The 26,546-nt window shown below is 38.9% G+C and overlaps 1 protein-coding gene across 1 annotated transcript in view; it reads right to left on the reverse strand.

The window, feature by feature from the left end:
- Nucleotides 1–1,754: 1,754 nt before the first annotated feature.
- Nucleotides 1,755–26,546, reverse strand: part of AMBN (ameloblastin) — a 37,678-nt gene continuing 12,886 nt past the window's right edge. Inside the window, exons 4-13 of the mRNA XM_036764978.1 lie at nt 19,588–19,644; nt 18,094–18,171; nt 16,254–16,304; nt 13,619–13,666; nt 12,422–12,532; nt 10,240–10,458; nt 5,884–5,943; nt 5,709–5,753; nt 4,284–4,328; nt 1,755–2,291 (exon numbers count right to left, since the gene is read on the reverse strand). Coding sequence (XP_036620873.1) covers nt 1,755–2,291; nt 4,284–4,328; nt 5,709–5,753; nt 5,884–5,943; nt 10,240–10,458; nt 12,422–12,532; nt 13,619–13,666; nt 16,254–16,304; nt 18,094–18,171; nt 19,588–19,644 — 1,251 coding nt within the window. The remainder of the gene's footprint in view (nt 2,292–4,283; nt 4,329–5,708; nt 5,754–5,883; nt 5,944–10,239; nt 10,459–12,421; nt 12,533–13,618; nt 13,667–16,253; nt 16,305–18,093; nt 18,172–19,587; nt 19,645–26,546) is intronic.

The following is a 26,546-nucleotide window of genomic DNA, read 5'->3' on the forward strand; positions in this document are numbered from 1 at the left end:
TGCTTTGGGGGACCTGGCTGGCAAATGTATGTGGGAATTGGGGAAATAACCTGGGATAGGATGGTATAACATAACATAAATAAACTAAGGGACAATAATAAACATTAAAAGTGAGAGAAATGATTAGTAAATAACCAATTATTGGGGAGATCTAAGTTTTTTTCCCTTTCTAGATCCTTATTCTTTATTAAGCCAAGCCAGCAATTAAAGGACATTGTTGATGGATGAGATTGGCCAAAGTTCCAAGGTGCATGCCTTCCAGTCCTGGGTCAGAGAACCCACCCAACTAGAGAGTTTTGCAAAGAATTTAATCTGAGGTGAATTCCAGCCCATTACATTCTATTTAGCCAGGTCTGAGCAGAGGTGGATCCCTTTTTGTTTAGATTGCCCTAGGCAGGGGTAGTCTGCATAAGAGATGTCTCTTTGTCCATCACTCAATCTTGGAGTGTCATGTACCCTAGCCCCTTATTAAAATAAGCTCACCTCTCATTATAATATTCATTCTTCTCATTAACCAATTAACCAATAAGAGTTGATTGTCACCCTGAGGACACCCACTCTTCCAAGGGCATATAAGCATTGAGTAGGTTCCATCAAGGGTCTTTGGCATTCAAGAATGCTACTGACCCCTTTTATTAATTGTCTGCTAGCATGATTAATAAAATGATTAATTACCAAGAAGCTATATCTCTCAGATTTTTTATATGTCAAACAAAAACGTAATGTTTATACATTTATAATAATATGATAAATGTCATAAATAAGCTCAGGGACATACCCTTTGATAGTTTAACATAAACACATTTGCTTTATCTAATCACTGGTTCTTATTTATTTTGGGAATTACACAATTAATGCTTGTTGATTTGACACACCCTATCTTGATATAGTCTAAAATTCACATTTGTAAAGGCAGGTTCAAGACCAAGGTGCATGATATTATTTCTCAATTTTAATAACAAAGCAGAGAGGCCCAAGGGCTGCTAGCTGCCACATTTACAACAAAGATTTCTCCCAAACTGTTTCTTGCCTTCCTGTCTTACACACAATGCTTTCTGATATGTAAAAAATGACTTTTTTTTTGTAATCTCCTTGAAGGCAGGCATTCTTTTAGGTTTTGTCTTTGTATCCCAAATAACTAGAACAAAGTAGCTGCTGAGTAAATGCTTGTTGAGTTGGATAAATGAGAACAAGTTTCTGTGATCAGTGAGAAAACCTTTATTTTAAATGAGTAAGGCACTTTAATCCAATGAAATGAGATATTCTATAAAGTGTTATGTTATGATCCATACAATACAACTAAACCACCACACCAGTAAAAGAATTCCCATGAATCCCCATTTAAGGGGGTTTGGCTAAGATATCTTGTATTTCCGAGAATATTCCATATTTGCTTACGGGAAAAATTTTAAAAGCAGCATCGTAATTGGATATGATAGCTAATGCCATTCTACTAATAAGAGTTCTATAATGCATTAGGAATTGTCTTATTTTCAAATAGCTGAAAACCAAAAGTAAATATTAAAGACAGAGCCCTTTTATTCATTCTGGTGTGAACCACAAAGATCATTGAATAAATCCCTTCAGCCCACAGCTATCATTAGACATTTGCATATGTTATTTGGATATTTAATTCCATTATTACTAGTTGCCATAGCAGTAGAGTAATAAATGTTTTAGCCAAAAGATCTTGCATTAGACATAGCTGGGAAATATGCCCATAAATACAGAAGGTAATTGATTTCTGAAGCCCTTCAGGGTTCTTGGAAATGCCACACATCTTCGATAATCTGTGGCTGGAGGGCCTTGTTCCCTTGCACTGATGTGTGGTGGGTATCTGGTTCCACAGTAATGTCCAAAGGACCTTCGTCTAGGATGGCCAGGGGGGTAGTTATATCAGTGCCAAAGCTCTCAGTAATATCAGATGGCCCCAGAGTCATCCCTGGTTCAGAGGTTGGTGGAGTGCCTTTGAGGGGTCTCTTAATCTGCCCAGCTGGACCTCTCCCCGATTTAGAAACTCTCCCCTTAGGGAAAGACAGGATCCCTCCCCGAGCCCAAGGGATTTCTTCTGGAAGGAAAGCTGGATTCTCAGCATTTTCTGGATCGGCTTCAGGCACAGGGGAGCCTTGGGCACCACCCTCTTCTAGGCCGGGGGGTTTGCTGGCACCCGTAGGTAGGTCATGTTCAAGAGTGAAGTCTCCTCCCATGGCTGGGTTTTGGGGCATCTCCCCAAAGCCAGACTTCATTCCTGGAAACATGGAACCATAACCCATGGGACCACCTCTTCCTCCCTGAAAAGAATCAGAGGACAGAGATACCTATATCACATACTACCACTCCAAACCTTGCCTAATATTCAATCTGAAGACCATGAAATCCATTTGGAAGAGCACAATAAATCTTAAGTTTCAAAACCTTGAGGTTGCTTTAGACTCTCTAATGAAGAGCTCTATAAAGAACATTTCCTACCAAACTGGATAGTATATACAACATTTACAAAGGGCCTGGCAGAGACCACTTTAAGAAAATTGACTGTGATTTCATCAGTACAGGGATTCCTCACATCCAAGTGAGGAATTCCTTCTACCGATGCAGACCGATAATTTCTCTGTAATACAGAGCATTGTTTGGAGGCACTGAGGTTAAGTGACTAGACTACCTAGAACGTCTCAGTGGATATGAGTCAAAGATCATAGCTGGCATTCTCACTAAAATACAACATCTAGTTAGAAGGGAGAAGAGTATTATTAGGTAGGATCAGAGCAGTCAGAGCTCAGGTTTATGTACACCATTAACACATCTGTGTGTTAGTTACTTTGATACAATCAATTGGAATCTGTAAATGCGGGACTGCTTTTTAAATTTTGGTTCTAGTTTTTCTTTATGCCTTGAAATTAATGGTGAAATGGAGTTTAACTGACTTTGGATCCAAGTGACTCCATCTTGGTTTTTAAGAAATCACAAAACTGCTATAGTTGGCTGGGAAAATTGAAAGCATGGCAATATTTATCTGTGGAAAATGTTTCTCTACCCCAAATCCCATTCAAATTGATATTTGTCAGCTCTAGTTAGTCATATACAACCTGATGACATTGTATGAAGCCTATCTTTCTCTTAAGTCTCATGTAAGCAGGAGTTTCTTAATGATGAGAATGTTTTTACTCCCAGATATTTCTGATGTTTTTTAAGAAGGAAAAGGTTTTTATTTCTGAATTTTGTTAGTAAAATGCTTTGTTATGGAAAAATACCTTGTTAATGTAGCTCTTCAGAGGAGACTAAGCATTTCCTTTAGTTTTTCTTTTTTTGTTAGTATAAAAGAAACTCTATAGAAAAGTTAGTTTGAGCTTATACTCAAAGATACTGATTCTCACAGTGTTGTTCCCTCACCAGTAAAATATCTTTTAACTTTAGTGCTTGCCTTGAAATTTAATTTCAGGGACCCACAACAATGGATTCGAATAGATTAAACCAAATTGGACTAACACCCTAAGGCAAAATTAAGTGATTTTAATTCTTCTGATTCATTGTTTTCTTTTTCTATTATGTAGTAATAATGGCTAGCATTTTATAGCTTTTAAAGTTTGCAAAGCACTTCATAAATTTTATCTTGTTTGATCCTGCCAAAGATGCCCATGACACAAAAAAAGGTTAGGAACCTATTATCTAGCATCATGTTTTCTCCATTAAATTGTGAGCACCTTATAAGGGGCTGCTTTTTGTCTTTGTATTCCCATGGCTTAGAACAGTGCCCAGCACATAGTTGGTGCTTCATAAATGCTTGTTGACTTGGCTTCTCAGACCAATCAAGGTGCAGAATGCCCATTGGGAACATTTTAACTACAGGTAACATATCATGTAAACCAATGCTTGTGACTTGACAGGAAGACAAACTTTAAAAAAAAACTCTGGATCTTTCCTTCTCTGCTTTGATCTTCATGACAAGTCTTTCCTCCAGTCCTGAAGAAAATATCTTTTATCAAGAAAATATCTGAAGCCTGAGATATCTAGGATTCTGATTGAATTCTACAGATCCAGTGTGCCACAGATCTGGAGTACCTGCCTGAGATTTGACATCAGGATATCCAACCCAACAGCAATAAAAAAGCTATTGCCAACTCTGCTGGACAAGTAGGTGAACTCTCACGTCTGGAGTGGAAAAACATTGCTAAAATCCCATAGCTGCATATTTGAAAATTAATAGAAAGCCATGACCATGGTCTGAGGTCCTGAATTGCTGATTAAGCTCATCTAGATGTTGACTTAAGAATCAGGGTCTCACTCACCATCATTTCTTCAGAGCTTAGCATGCCGAGTCTTCCTGGGGCATTCTGTTCAAAGAAAACCGTGAAATGGCAAAATGAGAGCCAGCCCACTCAGCTGTTCAAGAGATATCTTCTTAGGTATTGAAAAGTGGAGATTGGAAACTATTTCATTTTTCTTGGATTTTAACATGGTAGTTGTATAGATACACTAGAAGAGAGGGCAAGCTCTTTGAGGGCAGGGATGAGCCTCTTTCCTTTTTTACCTCTGTATCCCCAGTGCCTCATATAGTAGTTCAATGACAAGGAATGCTGCCTGTCATTCATTGGTAATTCACCTGTAATTCATTGGTATAGGGAACTCCCAGGTGAGGGAACTCTCTCTCTCAATACAGGTTTACACTTTCTTGATAGAGAGTAGGTACTTAATATATTTGGGTTGATTAACTGATTCATTTTGTACAATGGCAAGGCCAAGTGGGAGTTGAAGAATTATCTGCTGAATGGTCTTGAAGATATTAGCACCCAAAGTTAACTTTTGTCTCAGTGTCTCTTCAGACCTCATTTTTGGGTACTTCCTAATGTAATTATATAATTTTGTATGCTTTAGTTCTTTGAGTTTATTTTTTATTTCTTGAGTAGCCTGTAAGCTCCCCGAGGGCAGGGGCCATTTACTTTTGTATTTGCCTCTCCAGCTGTGTACACATTGTTCATTTCAATCAGTCAGTCAGTCAGTCAACAAACATTTAATTAAGCACCTACTATGTGCCAGGCAGTGTGCTAGGCATCTAATAAATGCTTATTTACTGATGAGGGCAGGGACCTTATTTTATATGAATTTTCTAGCTCTTCCCATGTCTATCATAGTACTCTCTGCACAGAGTAGGAGACATAATTAATAAGTGCTTGTTGAAGACAAATTAATGTAACAGAGAAATTTCATAATACAATATAGAATAATACAATTATATACAACACACATGTTATATAATAATGTATTTTCTATACATTAGAATATATTCTATTTATAGATGTAAATATAATGATGTGTTATATATAAATAAAATATATAGGGATTATATATGATATATTAAATTGAAATTATGCAATTATTCAATCAAAATTCATTTAGTATCTTAAGGTTTCCATAGGCTTTACAGACGTTATCTTGTTCTACTCTTTCAATAACCCTATGAGCAATTACTAGAGACATTGTCATGTGCATTTTTCATATGTGGAAGGTGAAACTCAGAATTTTTAAGTGACCTGTCTAGGATCACATAGCCAGTAAATTTTTGAGTCAAGATTTGAATTTAGGTCTTCCTGCCTTCAGATCCTCTGTTCTGTGGAAACAGCAGAACTTTCTACTTCACTTTGCTTATTAAGACATTCAACAAATATTGATCGTGTACCTACTTGGGATGACGTCTCTATGTAACTTGTACTTACCAGTTGGTTTGCTCCAATGGGCACATAAAACATTCTTGGGTAAAGCTAGACATAAATGAAACAGTCATTAGCAAAATTTTTTCCAAGAAGAGAATGTTAAGCTACTGTGGGCAGAGGAAAAGAACAAACAAACAAGCAGCAAACAAACAACAACAAAACAAATAAAAAAACTTACTGGGGCTTTCTCTGTTTTTTGTTCTGGTCCTTCAGAGATCAAACGTCCCATTGGAAACATCTTTACAGAAAGTAGAATAAATGTTTAATGTAACACAGCTCTGAATAACACTTTAAAGTTACATAAAATAAATTGCCCAGGATGAAAGCATGAAAAATAGCCATTCAATTTTAAAGGAAAGCAAAGAAAATAATTTTGCTTTATTGTAGACTGTGGGGGGTGGGAGGCATACAACGAGCATTTAAAATTCTTTACTTTCCCTCTTTAAATAAGAATGCACTTTAATAAATTGTTCCATTAAAATGTGTACTTACCGAATGACCCCGTTGACCTGCAAAATCCAGTTGTGGTAGCTGCATCATAAATAAATATTTAAATTACAGAACAGCCAAAATTCTAAGCAAAGGGAATTAAGCATGCAACTGGTCACTCCTGTTTTAAAATAGGCTTCTTTAGAAAAATTGGAAAGTGTTCCCCATCTTCTCTGGTTTTGTCTCTCAGATCTCGAATTGGAAGGGGTCCCAGAAGCCATCTCATCATATCACCTCATTTTGGGGTTGAGGAAATGGACGTCCAGGTGTTAAGAGTTACCATATTATTTTTTTCATTCTTCTTAAAGATGTTTATTTTCAGTTCCGAATCCTTTCCCTCCCTCCAGGCCCTCCCCTACCCATTGAGAAAGCAAGCAATATGATACCCCTTATACGTGTGAAGTCAAACAAAACATATTTCTGTATTAGCTATATTGCAAAAAAGCAAGAAAAATAAAATGAAAAGAGTTACCATCTTATTTTCAAGATTATGATTTAACCACAAAGGTCCATTGACCAGATCCTTGGAAATTCAGCTTAATAATGCCTAGAGACAGCATGATGCAATGGATAAAGATCTGACCTCGGAGCCAGGAAGAGCTGAGTCCAATTTCTGTCTGGGTGACTCTGGACAAGTCACTTCCCTTTGTAATTCCCCAGCCAGCTCTCTAAGATTGCAAACTGCAAAGAAGGTTCTGGCCTGAATTGGTAGAAAGAATGACTTCACCTAGGAGTTCCCTAAGGAGCATTTTCAAAGGAGAGAATGTATGGAGTGTACTTTGCAACCTTTAAAGCGCTAAAGGGCATTATTATCACCATAAATGTAAATATGATACTGATAATAAGGCTGGAGCATTTATTATTATCCTGGTCATGCAATGTGAGAATTGGAAATGATCTTAGATGCGGTTGAGTGCCATGCTCTGATTTTACAAATGAAGAAACTGAGGCCCAGGGAGATACAAAGTTACATAGGGAGTCAGCGAACAGAGCAAGAAATAGGAAGATTCTTGTCTCCTGACTCCCAAGCCAGGGCTCTTTCCCTGTATTTTCTCGAAGATGCTCTCAGATGGCCCATTTTTTCTCTACAGTGAAATGGAGAGTCTGGAGCAAGGCCATTTGCAATCCTACTTAGTCCCTTCACTTTGGTGACAAAACTGAGCAGAGAGAACCAGGAGGGGTTTTCCTGCATTACTCTATTGTGGTTGAGCTTCTGTCTTTGCCATTGAGCAGGAAAATGTTTTTCTTGGGCATTTCCGGTTCTCATGTTCCATCTTACCACCAAAGGGCTGAAAGGACCTAGTATACGATGCCACCAGGCTCCGTGTTGACACATGATGTTGGCAAAAGAGCTCTGGACCTAGAGTCAGAATGGACCTAGGCTGAGATTCTGCCTTCAATCATCCACTAGCCATGTGGCCTGGGGCAAATGACCTAGCAACCTCCCCCCACTCCCAGTCTCAGCTTCCTCATCCCTAAAATGGGCCTACCTTTGGCACTGTGAAGATCGAGCGAGATAATGTCTATAAAGCGCTTTGCAAACCAAGCTCTCTACACAGTGTTGGAGATCTTGAGCTGCAGGGGACCTTAAAGGTTGTTTGGTCTAATGCTCTCATTTTGTATTTTTTAAATAAAGGCTGTGATTTCATTGGTGCAGCAAACTTCCAGTGAGGAAACTCCCTTTACCAGTGTAGATTCTACAGCTGTTTTGCAGCTTACTTAATGGTCTAGGGAACTGCCCAGAGTGCTGCAGAATGAAATGATTTACCCGGGGTCACACAGCCAGTGGGGGTCAACAGGAGAACTTGAACTCAGATCTTCTTAACCCCAAGACTCTTTCCTGACTCTCTCCACTATAACATGCTACTTCTCTCCACTCGCTAACTGTACAGATCAGGAAACTGAGTCAAAGAGGAGCTTGCTGAGGTCACACAGACAGGTGGCAGAATCAGAATTCAAACCCACATCCTTTGAATCAAACCCAGCACTCTCCCCACTCCACCATGCTGCTGCTCATATAACTGGCAAGGTTTTGTTTTCATTTTGCCCAGACCTAGGATATCTTTGGGGATGAGGGCACTTACTCTACCAACACAGATCAACAACTGGTCTACAATTTAGAAAATTGCTGATCATCATTATTATAGTCATTATTAATACAAATGCTTCTTATCTTGTTCAGTGGTAGTCAGATAGAAATGCCCCCAGGACAAGTCATAGTAGTAGTATTAATACATAGTAATAAAAAGAACTCGTGTTCAATGGTAGTCACAAGCCACAGTAATAATAAGAATAAGAGTTATTGTTATTATTAACAGAAACAGTTCTAATCTTTTTTTGGTGGAGTTCAGATAGAAATGATCTCAGGACAAACAATAGTAATGATAATAAGAATAATGAACAATGATAAAAAGTTCTTGTCTTGTTCAATGTAGGAGAGATAGAAATGCCTCCAGGATATCCTAGTAATTATAATAAAAAATGAATAATAAAAAGGCATCCCCTTGTTCAGTGGAGGTTAGATAAAAATGTTCCTGGGACAGTAACAATAATGATTAACAAAAATAATTCTCAACTTTTTGGGTGAGGTTCAGCAAGAAATGATCTGAGGACAAGTAATAGTAATGAAATAATTATTATTAATAATAAAGAGTTCTTATCTTATTCAATGGCGATCAGATAGAAATACTCTGGGGACAAGTAATCATCGTCATCATCATCATCATCATCATCATCATCATCACCATCATCATCATCACCATCATCATACCAAATTCCAATTCGTTCAATGGAGTTCAAATGTAAATGTTCTTAGGACAAGTTGTGATTAGTGTAGTCATTAAGACTATGTCCTTCATGCAGCTTGACAACTATGCCACTATTATGAGCGTTATTATTACTACTACACACTTTATTATTAGTATTAACATATGACTACAGTATCATTACTATAACAGTAGTAACATATTACTACAGTCTCATTATTATACAATGCTTATTAGTATTAATATCACTACTACACACTTTATTAGTAATATTAATAAACTAATTAGTATTAATAAATTGTAGATGATTACTATTCAGTAGTAATGCACTACTAAGGTATTATTACTACACAGTACTACTGTATTATTAGTATTAATGTTGTTGCTATACATTTTATTATTAGTACTAATAAATGACTATAGTATTATTACCATCACAGTAGTAATGTGCTATTACAATACCATTACTATACAATACTTAGTATTAATATTACTAATACACACTTTATTATTAGTATTTTTAAAGTGCTACGGTATTATTAATTTTACAATAGTAATGTATGGCTAAAGTATCATTACTACAACAACACTACAGCATTATTAGTATTAGTATTATTATATGTTTTATTTTTAGCATAAACACTACATATTTCGTTAGTATCAGTATTAATATCACTAGGACAATTTTATTATTAGTACTATTAATATACTACTACAATATTATCACTATTACAATAGTATTATGCAGCTACAGTTTTATTACTATATGATACTGCAGTATTAACACTCCTACTACATGCTTTATTATTAGTACTAATATCACTACTACACATCTGTTGGTATTAGTAGTATTAATAAATGACTACTGTTACAATAGTGATACTCAACTAAAGTATTACTACCATAACAATACTACAGTCTCATTAGTATTACTATGACTACCACACATTTTATTATTAGCATTAATAGTATTAATATGCTACTACAGGATTATTAATATACAATGCCACAGTTTTCTTAGAATTAATATTACTACTACATGCTTTATTATTAGTATTGCTAATACTAATAAAATGGTGGCACTTAGAGTTACTACAGCTACTGCTAGTACTACTACTAAAGTTTTGTAGTTGTCAGGCTGCATGGAGGAGATATTATTTGCATACTCCATGTTTTATGGCAATCATTACTTAAATGAATATCAGGGGCTTGTTTTCTCTTGGCATGTTTGCAGCTGTTGGGAGATGGAATTTGATTGAATAAGGAAACCATGCAATGACCTCGGGCCTCCCTGCCCTGCCCAAGGGCCCCCCAGGCTGCTGGCCCAGTGCTCTGTCCTCTGGAAGCCCATGGTTCTGTCCAGGATTCAGTGGAGGCTGAGGTGGCCCGTGTTGGGTGGCATCTGGTGCTGGGCTGGGTTGGAGGAAATTCTTCTGTCCTGGCTTTTGGGGCTGCTGGGATGGTAGAGGAGGTGGGTGTACTGGCAAGGCGTATTCATACTGCAAAGGAAGGAAAATGGAAAAGCACATGAAAGGGGTCAGGGGAGGCCAAGTGAGTCAGCATCCAGCCATGGTCCTGGGGCCAGGCATGAGCTTGGAGTTAATGCCACCCTCCTCATCCTGCCTTACTCTCCCTACTCCAAAATTTTAGTCCACTGTGAAACAATAGACTTGTTTGCATATCTGGTATGTACTCATTACTCATTTTCTCCCTAATTAGAATATGAGCTCTTTGAGAGCAGGGACATTGGTTTCCCTTTCTTTGGACCCTCAGCACTTAGAAGAGCTCCTGACATAAAATTTGCCAACTAACACAATTCAATCAATCAACCAATACATGTTTATTAAATGCCAACTATGACCAGGATGGGCCAGTGGTGCAGTGGATAGAGCACCAAGCCAGGAGTCAGGAAGACTCATTTTTCAGAGTTCAAATCCAGTCTCAGACATTCACTAGTTGTGTGACCCTGGGCAAGTCACTTCACCCTGTTTGCCTCAGTTTCCTCATCTGTAAAATGAGCTGGAGAAGGAAATGGCAAAACACTCCAACATCTCTCCCAAGAATACCCCCAATGGGATCACAAAGAGGCAGATGTGACTGAAATGACTGAACAACAAATGAAGAGGCACGGTGCTAGGTACTGGGGGTACAAATAAAGTTGGTGTAGAATGCTCCTTGGCATAAATTGATCTCTGCATACGAAGTCTGTTTAATTATCCATCCACCCACCCATATGTCTGTCTGTCTGTCTTTCTCTCTATCTGGTCATGTCTATGTCATCTATTTAAATTATAAAAATTATATAATATTTTATCTTGAACTTAATAAACACCAAATAAAATAAACATTCTATTTTCAAAGTTGAGCTGAAAAAGGATTATCCATGAAGCTGAATCCATTTCAAAAAGCTTGTTTTTCCTTTGAAGTACATAAATTCAACATGTAACTTTCACAGCACCCCTACTTGTTCTCTTTGACTTCTGTTCTCTTTCACACATGAAAAAATGCTTCAGTGACCCTTTTTTAGTCACCTCCATACTATCCTTCTCTCTGTACTCCCATCTACACCTTCTTCACTCCCCCAAAAAAGAAAGTCAAAAACCCTTGTGACAAATACACTTAGCTCTGCACAGATACCTATATTGGATTCCTGCTGAAAAGATCATTTTTTCTAGACTGCTTTTCCTGAAGAACCTGTGGTGATTTCGCTAACTGGATGAAATCTAAGCTCCTTAATCTGGTGTTTTAAGTTCACCATGATTTTAGGCTCGTAGTTTGAGAGGTGAAAGGGAACTCAGAGGTTATCTACTTCAAACCCCAACCTTTGTAGATGTGGAAACTAAGGCACAGAGAGCAGTGACTTGCCCAAGTTCTCATTGGCAGCAAGTGGCAGAGCAAGGACTCAGACCCCAATCCCACATTATTTGTACTGAATCATGATGCTGCCTCGTCCCACCCGATTGAGCCAAATGTATCTCCCAGCTCCAACTTTTACTGCATATCTCAACCAGCTTTTATTAAGTGCCTTGCCCTGTACCAGGTGCTGGAAATACAAAGACAGAAATGAATCAGTTTTTGCCCTCAAGAAGCTTATATTCTATCAGAAGAAACATCATATACTTGCTAAGCATATTTTTTGTTGTTCAGTCATTTTCAGTCATGCCCAACTATTTGTGACCCCTATTTGGGGTTTTTTTGGGTAAAGATATTGGAGTGGTTTGTCATTTCCTTCTCCAGCTCATTTTACAGACGAGGAAACTGAAGCAAACAATGTTAAGTGACTTGCCCCAGGGTCACACAGCTAGTGTCTGAGGCCATCTTCCTGACTCCAGGCTCAGTACTCTATCCGATGCAGCGCCACCCAGCTGCCCCTCTGGATCTTCCCATTTATTAGACAGTTGCAGTGTTGAAAGGAGGACTTTGAGGTCTGGTATTAAGAAAGAATGGAAGGAAGGAGCTCACCTGTTGAGTCTCATGTTCCCTTTGCTGCAACCATGGGAAGGAAGAGTGGGGTGGAAGGAGTCCATGCAACCATATAGGGTTAAATGGTTTACCATAACCAAACCTAGAGAACTAAGGAGGGGGTGAGGGAGAGAAAAGAAAATTTTCTTATTTCTGCAATACAAATGTAGCTGGCATTCATAGAGTGCTTTGCAGATATTGCTTTATTTTGTCCTCACAACAAGCCTGGGAAATAGATACTACTTTATACATACACATTTTCCTCACTTTACAGATGAGGAAACTGAGGCAGAGTGACTGGCCCAAGGTCACACAGCTATTAATTGTCTGAGGCTGGATTCGAACTTGGTCTTTCTGACTCCAGGCCTAGACGGCCATAGGAGGACTGAAAATATGGGGAGCAAAGCTAAAATTTAGCTATTTAAACATCAATATTTATGTATTCCTTCATTAGAGGCATCATGGAATAACTATCATTTTTACAGCACCTTAAGGTTTTCAAAGCACTTTACATTTGCTTTTTTATTGGACCTATTTATCTGTCTGGGTCCCAGGCAACTCTGATGATGTTACAAACTACTGTAATTTGTGTCAAGGGAAGATGTTTCTACATGTAGAATAAAACAGGCCTGGGTCACATTTATGTTCAAAATCAGTTGTTAGATAGTTATTTCATTTCTTTAGAAAAGTTTACTAATACTTTTTGGCTTTACAACACAGTTCATCTCCTGGTATACCACCCTCTCTAAATCCCCTCAGTTAGACTTCCCTCGCAACAAAGAAAAATAATTAAGCAAAACCACATGCACATAATGCTTGAACCTAACAGCACATATGACTTTCTGTACCCATAGTCCCCTAGGGGAGGTACTTCCTTCATTCCTCTCTGGGACTAAGATTGGCATTATCATTTCTCAGCTAAACTATTATTTTCAATAACTGTTCAAATAGTTTACCAAGTATCTGATCAGTAGTGAAATTCCCCTAAGTTGGACCAAGATCTAGTTTTTAAATACCCATTTATTTTAGCTGTGGATGGAAGGGAGAGGACATGAGAGAAGGCTCTTTTGACTTTTTTCCTTTTTTTTTTGGATTTAGGCGATCTCATTTTCTCATCTGTCTGTATCTACAATATTTAGGGCACTTCCATACTATTGCTACAATTAAGAATAAGAGAGAACATTTGAAAACAGTTACCTGAGTAAGCAGGTTCAGTCCATTCAGATTCCCCAACTGTCTCATTGTCTATTAGGGAGAAGAAGAGTTAGAATCTCTCTGCTATGTTTTCTGTTTCTCTGTATATTCTCACCATGAACTAAAAGCAAACCATCGTGGACTGTTTAATAAGAACCAAAAAGGGATCTAAGCCATGGGCTTTGTGATGGCCAGTAGTTGAGTTCTTGTTTATAGATCTCACATAAACTTCTATTGTTTAATGGACAGGCAAAACATATTTAAGTGGAAATATATTAAATAAATTAAAATGCTTTAGGTGGAAATACATTAAAATATTTAAGTGTAAGCACATTAAATACGTTAAAATATTTTAAGTAGAAATACATTCACTTGGGGAAATTTTAATTATTTATGCCCTCTCAGGTAGTTAAAAAAAGTTACACGTCCTCTGACTGGCTGAAAATCAGCTTGAAGATAAAAAATAACCCATTAGAAATAAATGACAGCGGGCTGTTTTTACTTCAAAAAAGGCACTAGCTGGGTCTCCAACCAAGTGGACTGTCACACAGTCTTCTACCCAAGTATTCCACAAACCAGGATTATTATCTATAATTAGTACAATCAAAATGATTCTGGATTTAAACTACTTTTTTCGTACTTAGAAATTATATGAAAAAGACAGGATACTTATGATAATAATGTTAATGATAAATTTATTTAGTCAACAGGCATTTGTAAAGTGTCTACTATGTGCCAGCCACCATGTTAAAAGCTGGGGCTTCAGAAAAAAAGCAAAAGGTAGTCTCTCAAGGAGCTCACTCAGAGTCCAACAGGGGAGACAGCATGCATATGATTATGTATAAACAAGCTATATACGGGATAAATTGGAGACAGCCATTGGAGAGCTAACGTTTACATAGCACTTCAGAGTTTGCGAAGTGTTTTACATGTTATTCTAGTCTTACACAAGTATCGTGGGGCCAGAGGTGCTATTACCATTATCTCCATTTTACAGATGAGGAAACACAGAGGCTGTGACCTACCCAGGGTCAGGGAGGCAGTGTGCCTCAGTCAAGAGAGAACGATCTCCAAGCCAGAAGCCTGGGCTCAAGTCCTGTCTCTGACGGGCGCTGGCTCTGTGACCCTGGCCAAGTCTCTTAACCTGTCAGTGTTCCCACCATCACTCTTGGACTGGAAATTTCAGAGAAGGTACCAACCAACTGCCTTGGCAGAGAGAGTTTCCTCGCTGCTGAGTTCCCTGTAATAAGTCTAGTCTTTATCTCCTTAAACCACACTATGTCAAATAGTCTCCTAAGCCCATGTTCCATAAACTCAAACTGTATTAAACTAGGAAAATCACCACCAGAATGGCATAGGATAGAAGCTTCTCTTATAATATTGTTTCGATGCTAAGTACAAGAGTTTTTAGAGACAGTGAATTTTATGAAAACTAGTCTTTTTTTAGTAGCAGTTTTAAAAAGATGCAAGATGTCGTAAAGAAAAAACAAAGTACAATCTTTCTCTCTCTTCCCTCTCTTTCTGATCTCTCTTTGTTTCTCCTTTCTGCTTCTCTCTAATTCTCGTGTCTTGGTCTCTCCTCTCTCTCTGTCTCAATTTCTCCTTTCTCTCCTCTGTCTCTGTCTCTGTCTCTGTCTCTCTCTCTCTCTCTCTCTCTCTCTCTTTCTCTCTCTCTCTCTCTGTCTCTCTCTTTTTTCCTCTGTCTCTCCTCCTGCGTCTCTCTCTCTGTCTCTTTCCTCTTTGTCTTTTTCTTGGTCTCTCCTTTCTCTTTCTCTCTCCTCTTTGTCTCTCTCTCTCTTTTCTCTATGTCTCTGTCTCTCTCCATCTCTCCCTCTCTTCTCTTGCTCTGTCTCAGCCTCTCTTCTCTCTTTTTGTTCTATGTCTCTATCTGTGTCTATATGTCTCTGTCTCTGTCTTTCTGTCTGTCTCTCTGTCTCTCTCTGTCTCTGTCTCTCTGTCTCTCTCTGTCTCTGTCTCTCTGTCTCTGTCTCTCTCTGTCTCTGTCTGTCTGTCTCTCTTTCCCTCTCTCCCTCCCTCCCTCCCTCCCTCTTTTCTTTTTGGACCACGAGGCATATGTGAGGCAGCTTGGTACAGTAGGGAAGTCCTTGGTTTGGAGGCAGAGGGACCCAGATCAAGTACTTGCCCTGTAACTTCCTACCTGTGTGATTTTAGGCAAGTCACTTAACCCTTCTTTGATTTCCTCAACTGAAAAACTGTGAGGGTTCCTCTAGATGCCTCTGGGCTTCCTTCTCACTGTAAACTCTGGGCAGGGTTAAATTTTAAAGGGTCTGCTCACATTTACAAGGCATTTGTCATTCAGTTATCAAAACCTCTTTGGTTCACTGGTGTCTGAAAGAACACACCAGTGGGTTCTGTCCACAATTTCAGGCTGTAGAACCTGGGACTGCCAGAGAGAACTCTTAGAAAGGTTACTCATTTCCTCATAGGTGATGAAGGAGGTAAGACCAAACACATCAAGAGACAGCTTTGATACAATAGCCCCATCTATTGACCATAATTCTCTGGGAGCAGACCAATTGCCGCTCCAGACTTTGGTTAAGGACATCTAGTGAATTTGTCACCATGTCTGTCGCCTGAGAAATAGAACAGTTTAAATGCAACCATTGAAAATATTTACCTCGAGGCTTAGGCTCCCCAGTCCAGTCGCTGCAGCTTGCTGAGGAAATACCTACAAGGTGACAAAAGTCATTTGATTAACCTCTGTGGCTGAAGGATGAAGAGCGATCACTGGGGCCATCTGAGATACCAGCCAAAAGGAGATGAAGGCTGAAGAAGACGACAATTCTTGGAGCCTTTCCTTATCCTTCTCTTCCAGAGCCAAGTGCCATCCCTCCCTCCCTCCCTTCCTCCCTCCATATCTACTTTGGATTAAATCTTTTGTGTTTATTCCCTTCTTATTGGTTCTGTATGTATTTGTACTTGGACTTGTCTCACTTATTTGATTGTAAACTCCTTGGGATTAAGGATTGACTGCTTCTTTGTCATTGAAGGTATAGCACCTAGCACAGCATTGGCTATGTAGTAGGTGCTTAATAAATGCTGGACGACTGATATAATGAATTTCTGTAGTATTACATATAATATATATATATATATATATATATATATAAACACACATATACATACATACACACGTACATATATATGTGTATATATATATATATATATATATATGCATATATAACCATACAAATCACCCAAGTGCTATTTTTGGTAGTTTTTCCTCATCCTAGAATTGTTTTGCATGCAGTTAAAACTATTTTAGTGAAACAAATGAAATTGGAGAATAAGGGGCAATAAGAGAATTCAGTGATCCAGAAAAATGGAAACATGAATGTGATCCAGTAAAAAGTGCACTGGGTGTGGAGATACAGGGCTTGGGTTTGAATCCTGACTCTTCTACCAATTATTTGTATGACCTGGGGCAATTGAGTTCCTTTCTCTGGGATGGGGTTTTATCTGTAAAATAAGGGATTTTGGACTGGATGGTCTCTAACGGCCCTCCCAGCTCTAAGTCTGTGACATAAGGAGACAAAAGGAGGAAATGGTGCAAGGTTTTTGTTTTCTTTAGCAAGGTTGTGCAGTGGATAGAATCCTGGCCTTCATGCCCTAGACACTTACTAGCTGCGTGACCCTGGGCAAGTCACTTAACCTCTGTCTGCCTCAGTTTACTCATCTGTAAAATGAGGATAATAATAGCACCTGCCTTCCAGGGCTATTGCGAGGATCAAATGAGATAATAATTGTAAAGTACTAGCACAGCATCTGGCACACAGCGACTACTATATAAATTTTAGCTATTATTATTGTTATTGTTACAGATAGATGGTATAGTGGGTAGAGTGCTGGGCCTGGAGTCAGGAAGACTCATCTTCCTGAGTTCAAATCTGGCCTCAGACACCAGCTGTGTGACCCTGGGCAAGCCACTTAACCCTGTTTGCCTCAGTTTCCTCATCTGTAATGTGAGCTAAAGAAGGAAATCTGTGCCAAGAAAATCCCAAATGGGGTCATGAAGAGTCAGACATGACTAAAAATGACTGAACAACAGTGAAATTTGTGAAATGCTTAGCACAGTGCCTGGCACATAACAGGTGATATACAAATGCTCATTCCTTTCCCTTTTCCTTCTGTGAATGTATTTAAAGTCTAATTATGTTAATATAATCAAATTATATCAATATTATTATAATTAGCATATATAATGATATAACTAAATAATTAGATTTAAATATATTTCAATATTTGTTCAAATTTGGCATATTTGTTCAAAATGACTCTTTACTGCAATTAAAATTTTTTTCCCAAATGAATGCACCAACTCAAGTTATCTCATTGTACTGTTCATTTAAGAGTAGTACTATTGAGTGTTAATTCAGAGAGGTCAGTGCAGGTTTCTGACATTCATCTGCTAGGACAGTACAGATATTTGGAGAAGAAATCAGTGTGAACCAGCTTACCTGTTTTATTGGCACTGCAAAACTCGTTCCCAAAAGGCACAGAATCAGTAGCAAGTCCTTCATTTTAAAAAGTGATTTCTGGAAAAGAGTTGGGTTGGGAGATTGTGGTCAGTTTAGCTTTGGATTCAGTCTCATTAAAATCAGCTAAACCAGGACTGTATTTACACTAAGTAACCAGTTGAAATATGAACAATTCAGTCTTGATGCCCAAATGATGAATTTGATTTTGAAAAAAAATAGAGTGGGCAGATTAACTTGGTCTAAATTGTTGAACTATTTGTATAAAGTCCAAATAAACCAAGTGATTAATCTAACAGCATCAGCCTCTTTGGTTAGCAGTGGTGTAGGTTTCATTTGGTGCAAAGTATGTCTTGGCACAATGTATGACTGCTTGGTTAGTTCCTTCCACAAAAATGTGCCAATGGTCCAGTAAGCACCTCACTTGCCAAGAGGCACCCTCACATGACAGGGAAACAAATTACTAAATGCAAATGAGTAGGCAAAATTTGTGTTGCATTTGGTAGGTCTAGAAAACAACACTTTCTAGGCAGGGGAAAATGAAACATTTTGTTCACATTCATTTCAATGAAAAATCCTATCACAGAGAAAGGTCTCCTCTCTCTCAAATGACCTCCTTGACTCTGTACTGTGGGTTCAAGACGCTGGAAAGACATTAACTTTAAAGACTAATGATAACTTCCCTAGTGTTGTGAGGGTCAATCAGCTGCCATTTGCCAAGTACTCACTACCTGCCAGACACTGGGCTAAGAACCTGGGGATACAAAGGGAAGCAAAAATCTGTCCCTTCTGTCAAGGAGCTCACAGATGGATGGGAGAGACAACCAGCAGATAAGACACACAGGATGTCCCAAAATGTTAGAGTGGTTTTAAGGTATTAAACTTATATATTATTTTAGGAATAAAACCAAAAAACCTCCTTAAGACTTTTGCGACATGCTCCATACTATGTAAATTGAGGATAGTCTCAGAGGGAAGGCTACTAAGATTAAAGGAGGTTTCTTGCAGAAAGCAGCATGGGATAAAGTAAAGGGTAGTAGACCAGAAGTCTGGGTTCAAAACCTGCCTCAAAAATTTAGAAGCCGTGTGATCCTGGCACTTACTGTCTCCCCCCTCTCCCAACTGTGCCTCAGTTTTGTTATCTGTAAAATGGAGAGATTGGATGAGAATGGTCTCTATGTTCCCTATGTTCCTTCCAGCTCTAGCTCTCTGATCCTAAGAGTCCATAAAGAGTTAGATTGGTAAGAGAACTGTTTGTTTTCTAATAATATTCTTAAGTAGAGACTGTCACCAATCGACTCACCCCGGATCTTGTCTTGCTGTCCTGGTAGAACGGTAATCAAGCTCATAGTTGATAATAGTAAACATTCTTGGATTCCTCATACAATGATCATAATTCCCCTTTATAAAAATTGTCCCAAGGCAGCAGAAGCCACAACCCGCACAAACTTGGAAACTAACAAAACCCATTTTTACCTTCACTGCTGGCTTGTGCCTTGTTCCCAGAGCCTGGAGATACCAGTCAAGAGACCTCTAAGAAAAAGAAGAATTAAAAGGTTTTCAGATCATCTGGGCCTCTGTCTCTCTTTGTCTCTTTCAGAGGGAGAATAGAAACCTGTATTTAAAGTACCAGTCCACCAATGAACTTGAAGCAAAAAGGGTGAGAAGGCTCTCCTTCAATTAACACCCACACCCTCTCATTGCATGCAAGGCTCTGGCCCATACAGTCTCATTATTTTTAATTATCTCTCAGCCCCTATATTTATTTGAAAAATAAAGTCAGGAAGAAAGTTAGTGAATAACAGACATTTGCACTTGAGCTCGGAAGACAATCATTTTGGAAAGCTGGGGGAATCTATGCTAAATGGGTCCAAGAGAAGCTATTGTCCACACTGGGGATTTTCAGTAGGAAGCCAAAGCCCAAGACTTGGGGCCACATGGAAATTGCTTTTGAAATGAGTGCTGATTCTATCTCAGGGATGTTATTTCACCAACACTTGAGTTCAAAGCAAAGGACACCAACTATTGTTTATTTATCTTTTAATTTTTTGGTTTTTAATCTTTCCAATTAATATTAACACTAATTTACATTAATTAATCAATAAACATTTGTTAAGCCTACTATGTGCCAGGCACTGTGCCAACAAAAAAGGCATAAGGCAGCCTCTTAATTAAATTAACGTTAAATTAAATATCTATTTTTCTCTCCTTATACTGGGAAAAAGCAAAGAAAAACCGAACGCTTTTAACAAATATACCTAGTCAAGCAAAATCACTTCCCACATTGGCCATGTCCAAAAATATCGTTTCAACCTGTGTCTTGTCAGGTAATGGGCAGCGTGCATCATCACTGATCCCCTGGAATTGTGGTTGGTCATCACAAAGTATTTATGTATTTATCTTCTTCCCTCTCTGGCTTCGTAGGATGGGCTGGCCAAGGATAGACAGATTAGTACTTGATAATGGGATTCACATCCTTTCTGCCCTCCATTTCCAAATATTTAAAGGACATTTTTGATGCCAATCTTGATAATAGTTCCAATTAACGTACTGATTTTGGAGTTATAAAGTTATTTCTTGTATGGTAGGTGCAAATTATTGTTTAGTTGTGTTTGACTCTTCTGGACCCCATTTGGGGTTTTCTTGGCAAAGATACTAGAGCAGTTTGCCATTTCCTTTTCCATTTCATTTTACAGATGAGAAAATTGAGGCAAACAAAGTCAAGTGATTTGCCCAGGGTCACACAGCTAGGAAGTGTCTGAGACCAGATTTGAACTCACAAGTTGACTCCAAGCCTTGCAGTCTATCCACTGTGTCATCTAGCTGCCCTGTTCTTGAGCATACTGGGTCTCAAATGAAGAAAGTTACATGTTTAGAGTTCCATTGTCAGATTTTAAGTCTGAGTCTCTCCAGACTCTAGATCAATCAACCAACCAACAAGCATTTATTAAGTGTCTACTGTGTACCAGACCTGGCAGTGGGCAAGGGACAAGCGGATCCAACGGAATGAAACAGTCTTTATTCTCAAGAAGTTTACATTTTTGGTTTCGTTTCTTCTTTCTCATGATTCATTTCACTGGTTATAATTCTTCTTTACAACTGGACTATTATGTAAATAAGTTCAGTGTGAAGGTACATGCTGTCTTGGGGGGGAGGGAGGAGGAGAGGGAGGGAGAGAAAATTTGGAACCCCAAAACTTGGGGAACTGAGTGTTGTACGCTAAAAATAAAAATATAAATTTATTCAAAAAAGAAGTTTACATCCTAATAGGATAAACAATAAATATATCTAGAATGAATATGCATACACATATATATTTAACAAGTATAAAATAAACACAAGGTCACTAAATACAAAGTGAGGAGGGAGGGCATTAGCATTTAAGGGGTTCAAGAAAAGCTTTGTGTAGAAGGTGGTGTAGGGATTGAGTCATGAAGGAAGAGAGAGGAATTCTTTATGATGGAGGTGACAAGGGGGCACATTCCAGGCATGGAGCACAGCCATCCCAGAGGAATGGAGATGGGAAATGAACATGACGAAATGAGAATACATCAGTTTGGCTGGATTACAGAGTGGAAGAGGAGGAGGAGGGATGTCTAATAATACCGGCTGGTTAGATTGTGTGCAGGTTGTGAAGGGCTTTAACAGCCAAACAGAAGAGTTTACAATTGATCTTAGGGGCCATCGGGAGCCACTGGACTTTGTTGTATGGGGGAGTAACAGGGTCCTGCACTTAAGGAAAATCACTTTGACAGTAGTGTGGAGGATGCGCTGGAGTGAGGAGACCAATCAGAAAGTCATTGCGATAATCTAGACAAGAAATGATGAGGGTCTAGATAGTAGTTGGACACACAAAAAGAAGCTGTTAGATACAAGGAAAGTTGTGGAGGTAGAAAATTTGATGACTGGTGAGATATGTGAGGTTAAGCAACTGAGGGTAATGACAGGTCATGGATCTGGATGACTGGAAGAGTGGTGGTGTCTTTGACAGAAATAGGGAAGTTTAAAAGTAGAGTGGATTTTGGAGGAAAGAGATAACATGTTGGACACATTTTGTTTGAGATATCTCCAAGGCATGCAGCTTGAAATATCTAATAGATGATTATAATTAAACCCATGGGACCTGATGAGGGGTGTGTGTGTGTGTGTGTGTGTGTGTGTGTGTGTGTGTATGTAAGAGGAAGAGGAAAGGGAGGGAGGGAGGGAGAGAGAGAGAGAGAGAGAGAGAGAAGAGAGAAAGAAAGAAGGAGGGATGGAGACAGAGAGAGAAGGAAGGAGAGATAGAGACAGAGGCAGTTAGGGAGTGTGTTATGGATGATGGACCAGCAATGGAGGCAGAAGGGGAGTGATTATCCAGGCAGGAGGAGAACCAGAAGAGAGACATGTCATTAAAACCCAGAGAGGAGAGAGTACTCAAGAAGAGAGGGTGGTTAAAAGTGTTAAATGAAACAGAGGGTGAGAAAGATTAAACCTGAAAAAAAAGACTACTATATCTGGCAATTAAGAGGTCATTGATAAGAGCAAGTACTGAATTTATGAGGTTGGGGGTCAGGCTGTAAGGGTTTGAAGAGTGAGTGAAAGGGGAGGAAGTGGATACAGTGAGTATGGACAACATTTTCTAGGAGTTTGCAAAGAGAGCAAAGATACAGGGTGACAGTTTGAAGGGAAGGTAGGGTCTAGTGAAGGACAGACCTGGACCTTTTTGTAGGTAGCAGGAAAAGCTTTCACAGACCCTCTTAGTGAATGAGCAGATATGAATTTGGCCTTTTCTATGACAAAAATGAAGATACAGGGACAGAGAGAGACAGATCAATAAATCAATCAATAAAGATTTATTAAGTGCCTACAATGAGTTAAGTACTATGTTAAACACTGCACAATCCTTCCTCTCATGGAGCTTACAGTCTAATGGAGAGTTGTACAAACACCAGTGCACAGATAAGATACAAACAGGATAAATTGGAAACAATCAGCCTTAAGGAGAACTGAGAAAGGCTTTCTTGTAGAAATTGGGATTTTAGCTGGGACTAGAAGGAAGTCAGAGAAACAGGAGGTAGAGATCAGGAGGGAGAGGATTCCAGGCATGGGGGCATGGTGGTGAACATGCATGACATCAGGAGATAGGTTTGAGGAAGAGGCAGGAGGTTAATATCACTGGATCCCAGAATGTGTGGAGAGGAGTAAAGTGTGAAGAGATTGGAAATGCAGGAAGGGACCAAGTTATGAAGGACTTTAAATGCCACAGAGAAGATTTTTGTTTCATCCTGGAAGTAATAGGAAACTACCGGAATTTGTGGAGTAGGTGGGTGACTTGGTTAGACCTACACTTTAGGAAGATCACCTTGTCAGTGGAGTGGAAGATGGACTGTTTTTAGGAGAGACTGATTAGCAAGTTATTACAACAGTCCATGTGTGACATAATGAAGGCCAGCTCCTGGGGGGAGGAGAGCAAAATGTCAGAGGAGAGAAAGGGGCATACCTGTGAGCTATTGCTAAGGAAAAATTGATTGCCTTTGGCAAGAAATTGAATATTGGGGGTGTGAGACATTGAGGCCTAGGATGTGGACCTGGGGGACTGGAAGGGTGGTAGTACCCTCAATAGTAATAGGGAAGTTAGGAAAAAGGGATAGTTTTTCAGGAAAAATAATAAATTCAGTTTTGGACATGTTCAGTTTAATATAGTTTGAGATGCTCATTAGGCAGTTGGAGAAGAGAGACTAGAGGTTATTGGAGAGGTTAAGGCTGGATAGATAGATTTGAAAATTATTAGCATAAGAGAAGGGGAAAGCAACAAATGTTGAGGGGATGTGGAAAAATTGGGATCTTAATTCATTGTTGGTGGATCTGTCAACTGATCCAGCCCTTTTGGAGAGAGATTTGTAATTATGCCCAAAAAGTTATTAAACTGCCTATAGCCTTTGACCCAGCCATACCACTATTAGGTCTGTTTCCCAAGAGAATTAGGGAAGATGGAAAAGAACCTACATGTTCTAAAATATTTATAGAAACTCTCTTTGTGGTGGCAAAGAACTGGAAATTGCAGGGATACTAGTCAATTGGGGAATGGCTAAACAAATTGCAGTATATGTTGATGATGGAATATTACTCTGCTATCAGAAATGGTGAGCTCAATGATTTTAGAAAGTATGGAGAGACCTCTATGAAATAATGAAGAGTGAAATGAGTAGAACCAAGAGAACATTGTATACAGTAACAGCAATATTGTTTTCAGAACAATTTTGAGCAACCAAGTTATTGTGGCCATTATAAATACCCAAAGCAATCTCAAAGATCCTATGATGATAGATGCTGTTTGAATCCAGAAAGGAATATTGTTGTGATATAGGAAATGATGACCAGGTTAATTTAGAAAAACATGGAAAGATTTGCACTTATGTGCACTTATGAAGGAAGATGCTATTCACCTTCAGAGAAGCAGATGATAAGAGGAAATAAGTACAGCGTGGTCTTACATATATGTGTATCTCTCTGTATACATATATGTATGTATGTGTGTGTATTTATAGATATTTATGTTTATATATTTATATCTATAGCTATATATGGATATATATAATATATATATATATATATCCATGCTTAGTTGTAGCCTTTTTGGGGGTGGAGGGAGGGGAAAAGAAGTAAAAAGTGCACAGCAGAGAACAAAAGAAAACCAACAAGGAAGCAAGGAAAAGCTGGGCAGCTTTGAAAACAATGTCTAGTATTTATTACACAGGTTTTTTTTTTTTTGAAATGGACATTTATTGTTATATAGTAAATCCTCTCTTATGGTCTGCTATGTACATGGCAATGATTTTTCTCTTCTCACTTTATAATTAAGTGTAAAATTAAAAAATTATAAAAAAGAAAATTATCAGTATAGATATGATAATTGAATCCAGGAGAGCTGCTAAGATCCCCAAATGAAATAGTATGGAAGGGGAAGAGAAGAGTGGATAGGGCTCTGGGGGCACTCATGGTTAGCAGATGTGATCTGGATAAAGATCCAGTAAAGGGCTCTGAGGAATGGTCAGAGAAGTAGGAGAACCAGGAGAGAAGAGTGTCACAAAAACCTAGATTCAATGTGAAGAGGGTGATTGCAGTGGCTGCAGAGAGGTCAAGAAGGATGAGATTGAGAAAAAGCCACTAGATTTGGCAATTAAGAGATCAAAACTTTGGAGAGATCAGTAACTTTGGAGGGAGCAGTTTCAAGTGAATGGTGAGGTTGAAAGCCAGACTAGAGAGGTAAGAACAGAGGGGGAAGAAGTAAGTGAAGGTGCCTCTTGTAGATATTCTCAAGGAGTTTAACCACAAAAGGGAGGAGAGATATGAGACCATAGACAATAGCTAGCAAGGCTGAATGTATCAAGGAAACATTTTATTTCTGTGGGTGGGGGAGAAAAGGACATGTTTGTAGGCAGTAGAGAAGTAGCCAGTAGAAAGGGAGAGAGAGTAGCCAGTAGACAAGTGAGAAGGTAAGCATGAGAGAAAGGGCCATCTGTTGGAGGAGGCCAGGTGGAATGGGAACATTTCTTCGAGTAGAGTGGTTGCCTTGGCGAGGAGAAGGGCCAGGGTGAAGGTGGAGATACCGGCAGAGACATCTGGGTGATGCAAGATGAGGAGGAATGGAGAGGGCAGAATTCTCACCGCATGACTTCAATTTTTTCAGTGAAATATGAGATAAGGTTCTTAACTGAGAAAGTGGGGGTGGGGGAGCTATGGGAGGTTTGAGGAGGGCTGAAAAGGTTTGGAATTGCTGCTGTAGTGAGTGGGATAGTGAGTTAAGTAGGAAGATATAAAACGATTGCTTTGCTGCGGTGAGTGCCCAGTTGAGATTAAATAACATACATGTGTAGTGGATTCACAATTTTGTTTTTTTCTCTAGGTTAGTTCAGCAGGGAATGAATTGGAGTGCAGGCAGAGATGGTAGGAGTGATCTATAATTAATTAATTAATAACAAGTACATAATTAATATGTAGTTAAGTAACCTGAAGTTTCATAGGGACAAGGGTGGCAATATAAGGTGGCTAGGGACTTAAAAAAGAAGCCAGTGTAGAGTTGAACTGATTCACTAACAGGTCAAAAAGGGGAGAAGATGAGAGTGAGGACAGTGTAGAGGTGAGGGTCTAGGGAAAGCTAAAAAGGGATTGGGGAATCATGATGATTTTAAAGAACAGGGTTTAGGATTTCAAGCAAAGGGAGAGGTATTGTGATCAGATAAGAAAATTTTAGAAGTCATGAACAAGGAAGTGGTACATTTGTGGGTGATGGCAAGATCGAGGTATTGTCATCTCTGTTGTCTCTGGCCTCCAGGGTAAGTATCAGAGGAAAAACCTGTGAGCTTTTGTCGTCACTAGGTTCTGTTAGGCAGCTAGTTGCCTCACCCTCTGGGTTAGGCTTCTGCATTGGCTTCAGTCTCAATGTAAGGCTCTTT

Source organism: Trichosurus vulpecula, chromosome 6, assembly GCF_011100635.1.
Source record: "Trichosurus vulpecula isolate mTriVul1 chromosome 6, mTriVul1.pri, whole genome shotgun sequence".
Lineage (NCBI taxonomy): Eukaryota > Metazoa > Chordata > Mammalia > Diprotodontia > Phalangeridae > Trichosurus > Trichosurus vulpecula.